The following is a 14180-nucleotide window of genomic DNA, read 5'->3' as shown; positions in this document are numbered from 1 at the left end:
ATGTTTAGATGCGGTCATGCCTCCTGATGATGAAAAGAGATAGAAAGCTTGTTTTCTCTCCCCGTGTCTTGTAAGGACACAGTGAGTAGGCAGCTGTCTGCAAGCCAGAAAGAGAGTCCTCACCACAAAGCTACTATGCTGGCACCTCAGTCTTGAACTAGCTCTCAGAACTGGGAGAAAATAAATTTCTATTGTTTAAGCAATCAGTCTATGATATTTTGGTATGGCAGGCCGAGCTTTCTAAGACACCTAATTCCTCCCTCCAGTCCTTTATATCATTACTGTCATTCATTTCATGCACATACAAGCATTTGCATATGTATATGAGCATAAGTAATCTAATGTTTTGGTGCTGTTATTGTTTTGAGCAAACTGTTGTCTGTTAGATCAGTTAAGAATAAGAAAAATAAGTTTTAATTTTACCTGTACTTATTTCTTCTGCATTTGTTCTTTTCTTTAGAGTGGATCCAAGTGTTAGGCTCATATCATTTCCCTTTTCTCTGAAGAATATAGCATTTCTTCCAGTGCCAGTCAACTGGGAGCAAGTGTCCTCAATTTTTATTTGTCTAGAAAGTTTTTATTTCTCTTTCACTTTTGAGGGATCATTTTGCAGAATATAAAGATCTTGGTCGATGGGTCTTTTCTCTCCACACTTTTAATATTTCGCTCATCCTTGCATGTATGGTTTCTGAGAACAGATTTAGTTATTATCTTTGTTTATCTGTAAGTATGGTGTTTTTTCTCCTCTAACTTTTTCTAAGATTTTTTTCTTTATTTTTTCCACAGTTTGAATGTGATATATCAAGTTGTAGGTTTGGGACATTTTTTCTATGTGGTGTTCTTTTGGCTGCCTGAATCTGTGGTTTGGTGTCTGACAATCTGAGGGAAATTCTCCGTCATTTATTCTTCAAATATTTTTTCTATTTTCTTTCTCTTTTTCTTCTCTTTCTGATATTACCAAGGTATAACAAAAGGTATACCTTTTGTTGTTGTCCCCCTGCAGAATGTTCTTGAATATTATTTCATTTTGTTTTGTTTTTAGATAATAGTTATGTTCATTTATTAGTTTCAAAAATTTACGTCAGCTGTAATTATTTTTTTGTGTGTGTGGTTTTTTTTTTTCTGGTCTTTTTGCTTTATAGTTTTGGAAGTTGCTATTGAGACATCCTCAAATGCACTAATTTTTTTCTCCTCAGCTGCATTTTATCTGCTAATGAGCACATCAAAGGCATTCTTCATTTCTTCTACAGTGTTTTTCATTTCTAGCATTTCTTTGACTCCTCCTTAGAATTTTCATCTCTCCGCTTATATTACCCATTTGTTCTTAAATGTTGTCTACTTTGTCCAGTACAGCCCTTAGCATATGAATCATAGTTGTTTTAAATTCCTGGTCTGACAATTCCAGTGTTCCTGTCATATCTGATTATGCTAATGATGCTTTCAATTTCTTCAAATTGTGTTTTTTGCCTTTTAGTATGCCCTATAATTATTTCCTATTAGTGGGGCATTGATGTACTGGCTAAATGCAGCTGCAGTAAATAGGCCTTTTAGTAATGTGCTGTGAGATGTGGGGGGAGGGGTGGTGTGGTATATTCCTACAATTAGGTGTGTCTTTTAGTGAGCCTGTGCCCTGGGCTGTGAACGCCACAAGTGGTTCTCAGTTTGTCCCCCCCTTGGGAAGGCCAGGATGGCTAGAGGTAACTGGAGTTGGTTGTTTCCCTTCCAGCCAGTTCTGCTGGACTCTGATAATAACCTAATAGAATAGGCTCCAATAAAATAGTTTATCTTGAGGGCAGGCCTTGTTAAGAACAGAGGGTTCTGGTGTATTTTAAAATGATTATTTTTCCCCCTCCCCTGCAGACGAATTTTGGATTCCCCCCACGCCCCACTTATGGTCACTTTGAGAACCTGGTATATCCCTTGGAGTTAAAAACTGACATAAGTGTGAGTTGCTGCCCCCCACCCCTCCCCACCCCATGTCTATGTCCCTGTGGAGTTTTTAACTCTCAGACTTGTCCACACTGCACCTCCAGCAATTTGTCAATTACAGTTCAGATTTTTGTGTCCCAACATTGGTTACAGCAAAAGCTCTTCTCTGGTTCCCATGGAGGTTTCTGCTCTGGTAAATTGTATTTTTCTATATCCAGCCTGTCTCTCCAGTTTTGGGGGCAGCAGTTTGCCCCATAAGGTCAGTTCCCCAATGGATCTAAGAAGAGATACTGATTTTTTTAGTTTGTTCAGCTTTTTACTTGTTATTAGGTGGAGTGATAAAACTTCCAAGGTGCTTACATGCCAAACTGGAAACCCCCTTTATTTGTCTTTGCTTCCCAAAAGAACTTTGTTCATTGCCTGATTTATCTTTTTCATAATGTGTTTCATTTTTCCTGGGTGCTCTTACTGAGGCTGACATGATTTGTTCACTTCCAGGATATCTGTACCTGAAATAATACTATCTCTTCCTTTTCCTCCTTAACTAAACTGAATCCTTTAATGAGGCTCCTTTACTAAGCTGAATTCGTGCTCGTAGCAGATTAGCTACCAGTAAGGTACCATTCTATTTGTCACATCTGTTTTTTTCTTTGGGAGATTATTTTACACTGCCTTGAGTTTGGAGAATTTAGTTCATGCCAATTTCCACTTAACTTGTTAAGACTTAATACATTGTCCTTAATGCACCATTGTACTGTAATTGCCTCACTGCCATTTCAGCTCCTTGAGGTCAAGAACTGTCCCTTACATACTGTCCTTTTCTTAGTGCTTGCCACAAAAGTACTTGTTAAATGTGGGATGAAGGATATCATTTAAGATATCCTTAGAGTTAGGATGTAGAAATCCCTAATTTGATAACATGGGTATATATTATTTCTTAACATGTGTATATGTCTTATTTCAGAATTTGTATTTTAGAGTGTTAGGCAGTGGAGAAACATTACATGTTTATATAAATCCATCCTAGGTCTTAAATGTATATTTCCTTCATTTTACAGTGATGCGTATTGCTTATAGAGTTGTGATGTGCTAGGGACTCATGATTATTATTATTTGCTATGTTTCCATTTCCTAAAAATGCTATTTAATTATATTTGCAAATGTGTATAGGTAAAGTAGAGGTCCTAGAATTTTTGGATTATAATGATATACCTTAGGTGATGGAAATATTCTAAGGCTTAAGTCAGATTTTGTTTTTGCTTGTGCCTGCAGCATAGAATTTCTTAGGCCAGGAATCGAATTTACACCACAGCAGTGACACAAGCTGCTGCAGTGAAAATGCCAGATCTTTAACCTGCTGCACCACCAGAGAACTCCTCCAGTGTTATTATATAGTTTAACTAATACATTGTGTTGCATTTGTGTTTTTGCAGACTGTTCTCTTTGTATAAGAAAATTTCTGTCCTATAAGACACAATGTCCAACTTGTTGTGTGGTAAGTTTTTCTTTCCTTATCTTTTAAACTAACTGATTGTTAGAGATATTTCTGCTTCATGCATACACAAAAGCCTATGGGAAGATGTATAATTATTGAATTAAGCTATATCAAAAACATTTTTAGAAAGGACTTCTAAAATACATATACGGAGAAATGGACTTTGTTCAACTGTTCATTAAGATTTCTGATAACCTAAATGTATTTTAGGAAGTAAGAACTAAGAGTAAGATATAACACACTTTAAATTTTATGAACTGTTTTTATGGCTTTTTTTTTCTTGTGATTTCTTACCTAGGGTAGAAAATGGTAGGTATTATTTGCAAAGGATTGATATTTAGGTATTTGTGCAGAAGGCAAAGATTCCACTTAACTGGCCCCTACCTCTTTCCCAAAGCAGACCTTCTGAGAGAATACTAGGAAATTTGTTACAGTTTCTGAGACATTTCATGTGATAGAAATAGGTGAAAAAGTAGGTAGAAAGGGAAAGTAAACATAAATAAGGGTGAAGAAAGAAGAAAAAGAGACAGTAATGTCTGACAGAAAGGACACTGGGGCTAGTTAAAGGGTTTGGGTTCTTGTTTGATACCTCTGGTAGGTACCTTGTGCCAGGTTGTAGTTGAACTTATTTGGCTCCCAAGTCTAAACTTTTTACCATTAGGTATGCTGCTGTCATCAAGATGGTACTGTCACAGAGATAAACTATATGTCATTTATGCTAAATAACTACTGGATTTATGATTTTCCTCTTGCATTCCTGAACACCAGTCTTGTTTTTAAACTCTTTTTGAACACCTACTGCCTTTCCCAATGTTGTCACTTAAAAGAGCATCTTTATCTGCTTTTCAGGAGAAATTTTTGGGAAAGCTGAGTGCTGACATTTTGAAGGAGAATTCTAACTCATATCAGGTTTCTTCTTAGTCAGAACAGCATACATATGTTTTTCCCAGATGCTTTGGAGAGCTTTTATCAGACTTCCAGTCAGCAGATAGTGATTCACTGTTTTAAAATTCCATATTAGTGCGAAATAAATTAACTTTATTTTGAGGCTTTCCTGGAAGACTCAGTGGAATGGGAAGTCTCAGGAGGATGAGACTCAACGTTTTCAAAAACAAGATTATGACAAGTTAATTATTGTTTCTGACCTTTTTCCATCTGCTGTTTTTCTTCTCTAGACAGTCACAGAGCCGGACCTAAAAAATAACCGCGTGTTAGATGAACTGGTAAAAAGCTTGAATTTTGCACGGTATGATTTAGTTTTGTGACTAATTCCTAACTGCTTTTGCCTTTTATATGTGTTTCGCCCCCTTTACTCTGTGCACTTTTGGGGTTTAGGAAAGGCGGGGTTGCATATTTGGTGGTAAAAGAAGGAAAGGAGGGAAGTGACAGCAGTCGTTAATCACACGTGGACAATCTAATTGTAATAGGATTTTCTTTCTTAACAGAAAATCTCCTGTTATGAAAAAACAAGAGTTAAAATGCAGGTTAGAGGACTTACAGTTTTTTTGTTTGTTTGTTTTAGGGCTGAACCTGTGGCATATGGAAGTTCCCAGGCTAGTGGTGGAATTGGAGCTGTAGCTGCCAGCCTTTGCCACAGCAATGGCAGATCCGAGCCTCGTCTGTGACCTACACCACAGCTCTCGATAATGCCAGATCCTTTAACCCACTGAGTGAGGCCAGAGATTGAACCCACGTCCTCATGCATACCAGTCAGATTTGTTACCGCTGAGCCACAACAGGAACTCCCTGGAGCACTTACTTACTTCTAGGTATTTCAGAGATATTTCAACTTCATCTTTTATTTTTCCTGCCCCAGCATTAGAATCAACCATTTTTTCCATGGAGCTCTGCTTCCTTTCGTTGGAGAATGGTATTTAGGAATCAGGGTCTGGAATTGGGTATGCTCATTTTTACTGGGGTGTCATTGCTTCTAAGAATTCTGAGTGGACAGATCTGGGTAATATATGCATGTTTGCATACGTGTATACTAACTCATGTGTACACACATATCTCTAATGGTTTCTGTGTCTGTTATGTATTAATCTATTCTCAATCTGATTTGCTCAGCATGTGTAAAATGATGTGTCACATGAAATAAATAATTGCTGCTGCTTTATAATTACTTAACTGTCAAATGCATGATTGCAATAGTGAGTGGTCACCCAAAGGGATATAAAAAGGCATGTCTTACCAAACAATATTTTGAATTATTTTTAGTTTAATCATACAAGCCAAGCAGGGGTTTTTATTAAGAACATATTTTGTTGGAGTTCCCATTGTGGCTCAGAGGGTTATGAACCTGACTAGTATCTATGAGGATGTGGATTCAATCCCTGGCCTTGCTTAGTGGGTTAAGGATCTGGTGTTGCCATGAGCTATGGTGTAGGTTGCAGATGTGGCTCAGATCCTGTATTGATGTGGCTTTGTGTAGTGCAGACCAGGAGCTGGAGCTCTGATTTGATCCCCAGTCTGGGAACTTGCATATGCTGCAGGTGCAGCACTGAAAAGCAGGAAGAAACAAAACAAAACAAATATACTGTGTTTACTTAACAGCTTAACAGTTACATGCCCAGCATACTTAAGTATGTGACTTCCAAGCCTGTCAGGACATTTTTGGTGGTACATTACATTGTTTCCAAAAACATAAAGAGATTTCATCCAATAGAATTGCATGTTTATTCATTGGTTTGTATCCTAAGAATGATAGGATTTAGTGCTCTGAATTCACCTAATGGGACATTCCAGAAATCGGTTGGTTTGTTATTTGCATAAGCAAAGTCATAAGAAGGTGGTAGGTATACTTCTTAGATTAAGACATTCTGAGATTCTCTGATTCTCATGAATAAAGTGATTGCCTTTCTTATTTTAAAGTCCTTCAACAATTAGATTTTTAATTCTATGAGAAAAATGGAGCCCTGCCTTTAGAAATGAGTTGTTTGACTATTTGCTTTTCTCTGAGACAGTAAAATTGTATTTCAGGGTAAAATTGTATTTCAGGGCTTTTTTTTTTTTTCCTCAGCTGGTGTTGAAAGTATAATAACCTCCCTGCTAGGAAAAAGGGAGTGTTACAGAGAATAGCATCTGCTTGTTGAAGAGAAGTGATCAGTATCTTTGGGTTCATAAACCTTTTGGTAACTTAAAGGGAGGCCTTCTACCCTTCTTCCTCCATCCCAAAATAAATAGGCTACTTAGGTATTCATTATAGCTGGCCTGGGGTGGGGGGGGTAGGAAGCATTCATTATAGGCTTGGCATGGATTTTATCTTCCTTCTGCTTGTGTTGCCATTCTTCTTGGAATTGCCTTCTGGTGAACATTTCTTGGACATTTGTCATATCTAAAGTCTATGGTACTTTACTTGCAAAATTGGTAGGGATGATATTCAGGCTAGTCAGTTTCATCATTTGTTTGCAATATGATTTAAGATTAGTGAGGAGGGAACTTTAAGAGTAAAATGTAAGGTATTTGTATTGTTTGTTGATTTCATTTTTTCCTTCATTCTCATGTCATTGCCATTTTATGATAATGCGATTTAAAAAAATTTAGTTATTCTAAACAATATAAAAGGGTATTGGAAATAATTCCAGAGCTTTTAAGACACAAGGCTGATAGATAGATCTTATATTTTCTTCTAACTTTTTGCCTTTTAATTTTTTTTGGTGGGGGGCACGCCTGCAACATGTGGACATTCCTGGGCCAGGGATTGTACCTGCCCCCCAGCAGTGACTCAGGCCGCTCCAGTGACAACACTAGATTCTTAACCTGCTGCACCACAAGAGAACTCCTAACTTTTGCCTTTTATTTTCAAGGAACAGGTTTTTTTGTTGTTTTTTTCTTGACTCAGTTTTATTTAAAATAATTCTAAGAAACTATTGTATTGAACAAAATTTATTTAGAATATTTTTGTCTAAGTGGAACATCATCCTTGACCTAAGTGAGAAAATGTTGTTTCTGTATTTTTGCATAGCAGCCTCTCTGCATGTATATCATTATTTTTACAAGTTGAGAGTATAGCACATCATTTACGACTTTGGCTTATCTACCATCGGGGTATGAATTTTTCTCTAGGTGCTTGCTCCAAGTTTAAGAATTTAAACATTTTGGATAATAATTGTAATAGATAATTCTCTTAGCATCTCATAAGAGTAAATAGAATAAAATTTTGCCTTTTCCAAACACATGGTTTAAAGCATACTGGGTTTGAGAACTAGTTCAGCCTTGACTGTACTAGTTCATTCGTTCTCTTTCTTTCTGTCTCTCTGTCGTCCCCCCCCCCCCCCCCGTCTTTCTTTCTGTCTTTTTAGGGCCGCACCTGTGGCTATGGAAGTTCCCAGGCTAGAGGGCAAATCAGAGCTGTAGCCACCGGCCTATACCACAGTCACAGCAATGCCAGATCCCAGCTGTGTCTGCGAAGCTCACGGCAATGCTGGATCCTTAACCCACAGAGTGAGGCCAGAGATCGAACCTGTGTCCTCATGGTTACTAGTCAGATTGATTTCTCCTGCTCCACAATGAAAATTCCTCTTTCTTTCCTTCCTCCCTCCCTCCCACCCTCTTTCTTTGCTTTGCTTTTCTCTTCTCTTTTCTTTTCTTTCTTTCTGTGACCCAAGCCACTGCAGTGTTAACACCAGATCCCAACCCAGTGTGCCACCAGGGAAAATCCTGTACTAGTTTTAATGAGTGTGATCAAGATAGTAGCAGTTCCTTTGTGGCTCAGCAGTGAAAAACTGGACTAGTATCCATGAGGATGTGGGTTCAATCCCTGGCCTTCTCAATGAGTCAAGGATCCAGTGTTGCCATGAGCTATGGTATAGGTCACAGATGCATCTTGGATCTGGTGGTGTTGTGGCTGTGGCTGCAGCAAATTCTGTGGCCATTTTGACCCCTAGCCTGGAACTTCCATGTGCCACAGGTGTGGCCCTAAAAAAAAAAATTATATACATATATATATACACACACACACACACACACACACACACACACACACACAAATGTTTTTTGATCTCTTTTCCACAACTGAAAAATGGGAATAATGTTGTTGACATTTTGAGAAATTACTGTAAGGAATAGAAATGAAGAGTTATATTAAAAGATATCCAGCACAGTATCTGGAACAAAGGAACCCAAGTGAATATTCCTATCATTTCTATCCTAAATGATTCATCTGTATTTATACAGTGTTGCCCTGTTATACAAATGTGCGTGCTCTAAGTTGCTGATAAGAACTTGTACTGTGGTTGGTTTCTATCTGTTTAATCAGATGGTGCTAAACTACTGTTGGCATGTTCCATATCAAAATAAGTATGTACAGGGACTTCTACTAGCTACTGAAATCCATGGACTTGATTGCATGGATTTTATGACTGCCTGTGTCTACTCAAAAACCTGTTTTCACTCTTGATTCGTAGCCACATTCTGAAGAGGAAAGGTTACTGTATAGTTAACGAATTGGGCAGGATTTTCCTATAGTTTACTGAGTCACAATTATTCTGATAGTCTATAATTCATCTAAAACAGTGTCTATGATGAATGCCCTTAGGCATTGTAATGCCATTTCCCTTTAATGTAAATTCATAAAAGTGATGACAATTAATGGAAAATTACCAATTCAATGTGACTTCAGGTATCAGTTTTGGAGTTAATATTTTCACACAGTTCATTTTTAAGATATGTGAATTCCCATAAATAGTCTCATGGTTTTAAATACCATTTGTGCATTAATGCCTTCCAAATTTGTGTCTCAGCTAGAGTGCTCTCCTAACCTGAGCCTCAGATATCCAACTGCTTATCCCACATCTCTGCTTGGACTTCTTAAAGCCAAAACTAAACTGATTCCCTCTGCTGCCCCCAAAGCCCCACTCCCAGTCTGCTGTTCTACAGTCTCCCTCATCTCAGTAAATGGCAGCTCCATCCTTTCATTTCCTCAGGCCAAAAACCTTGGTGTTATCCTTGACCCTTCTCTTTCAAACTTAGCCTGTCATTTCATCAATCAACCCTTCTCTGTCTTTACCATACTTCCAGAGTCTGATGGCTTTTCATCATCGTCTTGATATTCTCCTGTCCAGGCTAGAGTCAGTCTAGATACTGTGATCACTTCCTAGTGGTCTTATTTCTTTTTTGCCCACCAATAGTTCTCCCAATGGCAGCAGCTAGAGTGATGCTTGAAAATAAAAAGTAGGTCATGCTACGTATTGTCACAGGCAGCTTCCTGTGTCATGTGGAGCAGAAGCCCATGTCCTCTCAGTGTCTTCTCCCTGCATAGTGGGCTCCCTAACTTCTTGCCTGCTTCTCCCCCCATGTTTACTCAGCTCCAGCGCACTGGCCTTCTCCCTGCTTCTCAAACGTGTTTTTTGTTTTTTTTGTTTTTGTGTTTTTTTTGGTCTTTTTGTCTTTTCTAGGGCCGCTCCCATGGCATATGGAGGTTCCCAGGCTAGGGGTCGGATCGGAGCTGTAGCCGCCAGCCTATGCCAGAGCCACAGCAATGCAGGATCCGAGCCGTGTCTGCAACCTACACCACAGCTCACGGCAACACTGGATCGTTAACCCACTGAGCAAGGCCAGGAATCGAACCCGCAACCTCATGGTTCCTAGTTGGATTCATTAACCACTGAGCCACCATGGGAACTCCTCAAACATGTTAATCATACTCTGACCTCTTTGTACTTACTGTTATTTATTTTGTTTTTTGTTTGCTTTTTAGGGCCACACCTGTGGCATATGGAGGTTCGCAGGCTAGGGGTTGCATCAGAGCTTCAGCTGCCAGCCTACACTACAGCCACAGCAATGCCAGATCCGAGCTGTGGTGTAGGTCACAGACAGCCACGTTGGATCCTTAACCCACTGAACAGGGCCAGGGATAGAACAGGCATCCTCATGGATACTAGTAGGGTTGTTTCCACTGAGCCGTAAAGGGAGCTCCTACTTATTGTTATTTCCAAGTGAAACATTGTTTCCCCAGAGATAGGTATGGCTTAAACCTTCACTTTCTTCAGACTGTTTTCCATAGGTCATCTCCTTAGTGATGGCTTCTGAGACTGTCCTGTAAAGAGGAGCAAGCTCATCCCTTTCCCATTCACAGCTTCAATGTGTTAATTTTATTTTCATAGTACTTTTTGCATATGTTGTATGTGTCTGTTCTCTCTTCCCTTGCTGTAGTGTAAGCTTCTTGAGGACAGACACTTTTGTTTTATATTTCTATTGTTGAAATTAGCAGACACATGAAGAAGTTAATGGATTTCAATTTTAAATGGAGCATAATTTTATTATTGTGATGGTGCAACTGTCTGCTACATTCTCTTACTAGCCTGTATTGAAGTAAAAGAGCAAATTGGAAAAAAATTCATCTCAATTGTAAATAAAAGCAAAAAGAAGTTATCTCTAGGGTAGACACTTAGCTGAAAAGACATTCCTTTGTAGTAGTGTGGATGCAATTTATTAGTGACAGTTTTATCCATTAGTTGGAAAGTGTATATTTTACTTTGTTATAATGAGATGAAAGCTTTTCTTAGAACCTCTTGTGCCAAATCCAGAGCCTAGAAGGAGAGGCGACTTATTGATTGTGGTTCTGTATTTTTACTTTATTTCTGTTTCTTTGCAAATATTAGGATCCTAGTTTTTTTTTTTTTTAAACCTTTCTCCCACTGTAGCTTTTATTTATTTATTTTCAGACTTCTCATTGTGGAAAAGTTTAAATATATACAAAAATAGAGAAAATAGTATAGACCCTCCCAACTTACACATGTATCAGCTTACAGCCAGTCTTGATCTTCTGCACATCTGCTCACTGTCTCTCAACCCTAATTATTCATTTCAAAATATTTAATAGTAATGTTTAAAATATTAGATATACCAGTTAGTCTCAGGACATATTTAAAATGGTCAAAGCATTCAGATTATGACTACAATTAAATATGATATGAAGCTGGATATCTTGATATAAATAGAGTTTTGTAGATTTCTGTAAAACTGTATATCAGAATAAGGTATTGACTGCTTTTTTTCTTTTTGTGTCATTCCTGCCCAATGAAGTAACAAACCTCTAGGTGGTGTGAGTGTTAATAGCGGTTTTATTGACCTCAGGCCAACAGAGAAAGGGGAATCTGGTCAAATAATGTAGTGATAAATATTTACTCTTTTTCTGAGTCTTTTGATTTCAGATGATACTATGTGGATTATTTTTCCCCATTTCCATATTGATAAACATCTGGTCTGTTTCTGGTTTTTGTCTGTTACAAGTACTGCTGCTGTGAACATGTCTTTTGGCATGTATTTCTTTTGCCTATCTAGAAGTGTAATTGCTAGGTCAGGGAGTAAGCATTCATTAATTTATTGGCATCTTTATAAAGCGAGTTTTCAGATGGTTAAGATAAATTACACTTCCACCAGCAAAGGAGAGAGTTTGAGTTGCTCCATAGCCTCTCTAACACTTGATATTCCCAGTCTTTCTAGTTTTAGCCTTTCTCATCAGTATATCAGTATATCAGTAATTTTTTGAAATTATTGTTATTTTTATTTTCAGTAGTTCCTTATTTTTTTAAACTGTGGTAAAATTTGTAAAATTTACATGTAATGAAATATATACAGTAAGTTCGAATTTCGATCATTGAATGTTATTAAACATAAATCTGTGTAATTGTCATCACAGTCAATATATAGAACATTTCCATATCATAGCTCCTTTATTCAACAACTTCCCAGCATTGTCCTTGAAAATCTCAGCTTCCCAGCATCTGCTTCCTGCACTGTCTCCCATGGCTTCATCTTATGCTTGTGCAGCCCTGGAGATGATCTGGAATTGATGGGCATTTCTAAGCAGACTTCTGGGGGTCCCTTTCTGTGGCTATCCCCTGCCCAGCACCCTGGCCTACAGTCCTAGCACCCTTTGTCCAGAGCTGTAATCCCTGTTCCCTCTACCTAGTGAGGTCACCAGCCTCTGTTTCAACATCATTTCAATACCCAGCTCCCAGAACATATCTTCAAGAGAAATTGTTGTGGAAATGTTGGATCACCTCATGTTTCCTTTCTCTCTCAAGGGTTGTAGACTTGTGTTGATTATAGTCTGTGATTATAAACAGTTTTATTTGTTCTGTTCAGATTTTAAAGTTATTTATAGTTGGAGAGTCTTGTACCAGCCATTCTCCATGGCCAGAATGTGAAACCCTTACATTTTCTTCTACAGACAGATTAACTGCTTTTAAAGTCAGATTTAGTGCTTTATATTTTATTCTAGAAGAAACCCTGCTTTGGCTGTCATTATGGAGTAAATTCAGTATTTCACAGAAACAAGTGTTAATTGAGAGGACAGTTTATGTCAGCTAACTTGTTATGTATCCATAAGTTGATGCCTTAATTACCTTTTTATTTTTTGTGCTTCAAGGAATCATCTGTTGCAGTTTGCCTTAGAGTCGCCACCTGTATCCCCTGCTTCCTCCTCTTCAAAGAACCATGCTGTCAAAGTACAAAGTACTCCTGTAGGCTTCAGACATTCTTTAAAGAAAGGGAGCAGGTTAATGGAGAATTTCTTGATTAGAGAAACTGGTGGTTCCATGTCAGAGTTGTTGATAAAAGAGAATGAAAGCAAATTCAGCCCTCTGAAGGAGCTGAGCTCTTCTGCCAAGACTGGAGGGCCACCTTCTGTAGAAAAATCAGCTCCAGGTTCCTCAGAGGCCATTGTTCCTGAGACACCCTCTACCTCAGCCTTGAAACAAGTTAATAAAGGTAGGACATTATTTTCATGTATTTTCTCACTCATCCTACATGACGTAAGAAAAAATAAGCAGCAGTTTTGAGGAGGAAGGAATGGGAAAGGACAAACCATATTTCAGCCTGTCACAGCCTCAGAGATGGGAGTAGGTGGTGCTCCCACGTGTGTACTCTTCCTCTCTTGCAGAATGGAAATTCAGGCTGGTCACTGGGAAAATGGAGCAGTTTTAATTAGTTCATGCTTCATGGGTGGCAGTAGCTTCTGTTTTTCAGCTTTTCATTCATTTCCCCCGTCATCCTTCATATCAGTTCCAGTTTGACCTTAAAGAGCTCTTTTTATCTTATTATATGAGTGCTTGAACACTTCCAAGCTGTTCTGATTGGCACTTGCAGCCTTAGACAACTGGGCTGCTACCCTAGCTATCCGACCTTATTTCTCACTTCTCCTTCTCAAAAGTCATTCTGTTCTAGCCAAGCTGATCTCCCCTCCAGCCCTGGAAAACACTTAGGGATTGGGAAACTACACCCTGCAGGCCAGATTTGGCTTGTCACCAGTAAACAAGGCTTCCTGGGGACACAGCCATGCCCATTACTTTACCCGTTGTCTGTGACTGCCTTCACACTGCATGGCATAGTTTATTGGTTGTGATCAGAGATTGTCTGGCCCCCAAAGCCTGAAATCTTTACTACCTGGCACTTTACTAAAAGTATCTGCTGGCTATTTTCCGCCATTCTAGACTCTACTCAGATCTAAGCATTCTTCACTTATGTTACACAGTATCAGTCTCTCATATCACTGAAGTGTTACAGCACTTGTTTTCTGGACTGTTTTGTGTAGTTTGCTTAACTTTTTGATGACATGGGCAGCTTGTTTAACCTGTTGTTTCCGTGTCTTCTAGCCAGTGAAGTTCAGAGCACCTTTCAGGCAGAAGCTTTGTATTAGGCATCCTTGCTGTGTTTGTGCCTCACACAGTGCAGGGCTCTTTGTGGTTACTAAACTTGGGTTGAAATTAGTTTATTAGTACTCAAGTGTTAAAACTTCATGTGGATATGTGAA

At 38.6% G+C, this 14180-nt stretch overlaps 1 protein-coding gene across 2 annotated transcripts in view; it reads left to right on the top strand.

Moving 5' to 3' along the window:
• RAD18 (RAD18 E3 ubiquitin protein ligase) overlaps positions 1–14180 on the top strand; it is a 106116-nt gene that overhangs the window by 15619 nt on the left and 76317 nt on the right. For both annotated transcript variants that reach the window (XM_047779720.1, XM_047779712.1), the window contains exons 3-5: positions 3363–3424; positions 4600–4670; positions 12798–13138. In XM_047779720.1, coding sequence (XP_047635676.1) covers positions 3363–3424; positions 4600–4670; positions 12798–13138 — 474 coding nt within the window. The remainder of the gene's footprint in view (positions 1–3362; positions 3425–4599; positions 4671–12797; positions 13139–14180) is intronic.

This window comes from Phacochoerus africanus, chromosome 1 (genome assembly GCF_016906955.1).
Source record: "Phacochoerus africanus isolate WHEZ1 chromosome 1, ROS_Pafr_v1, whole genome shotgun sequence".
In the NCBI taxonomy this organism is placed as follows: Eukaryota; Metazoa; Chordata; class Mammalia; order Artiodactyla; family Suidae; genus Phacochoerus; species Phacochoerus africanus.
This window is presented reverse-complemented; position numbering and strand designations above follow the sequence as displayed.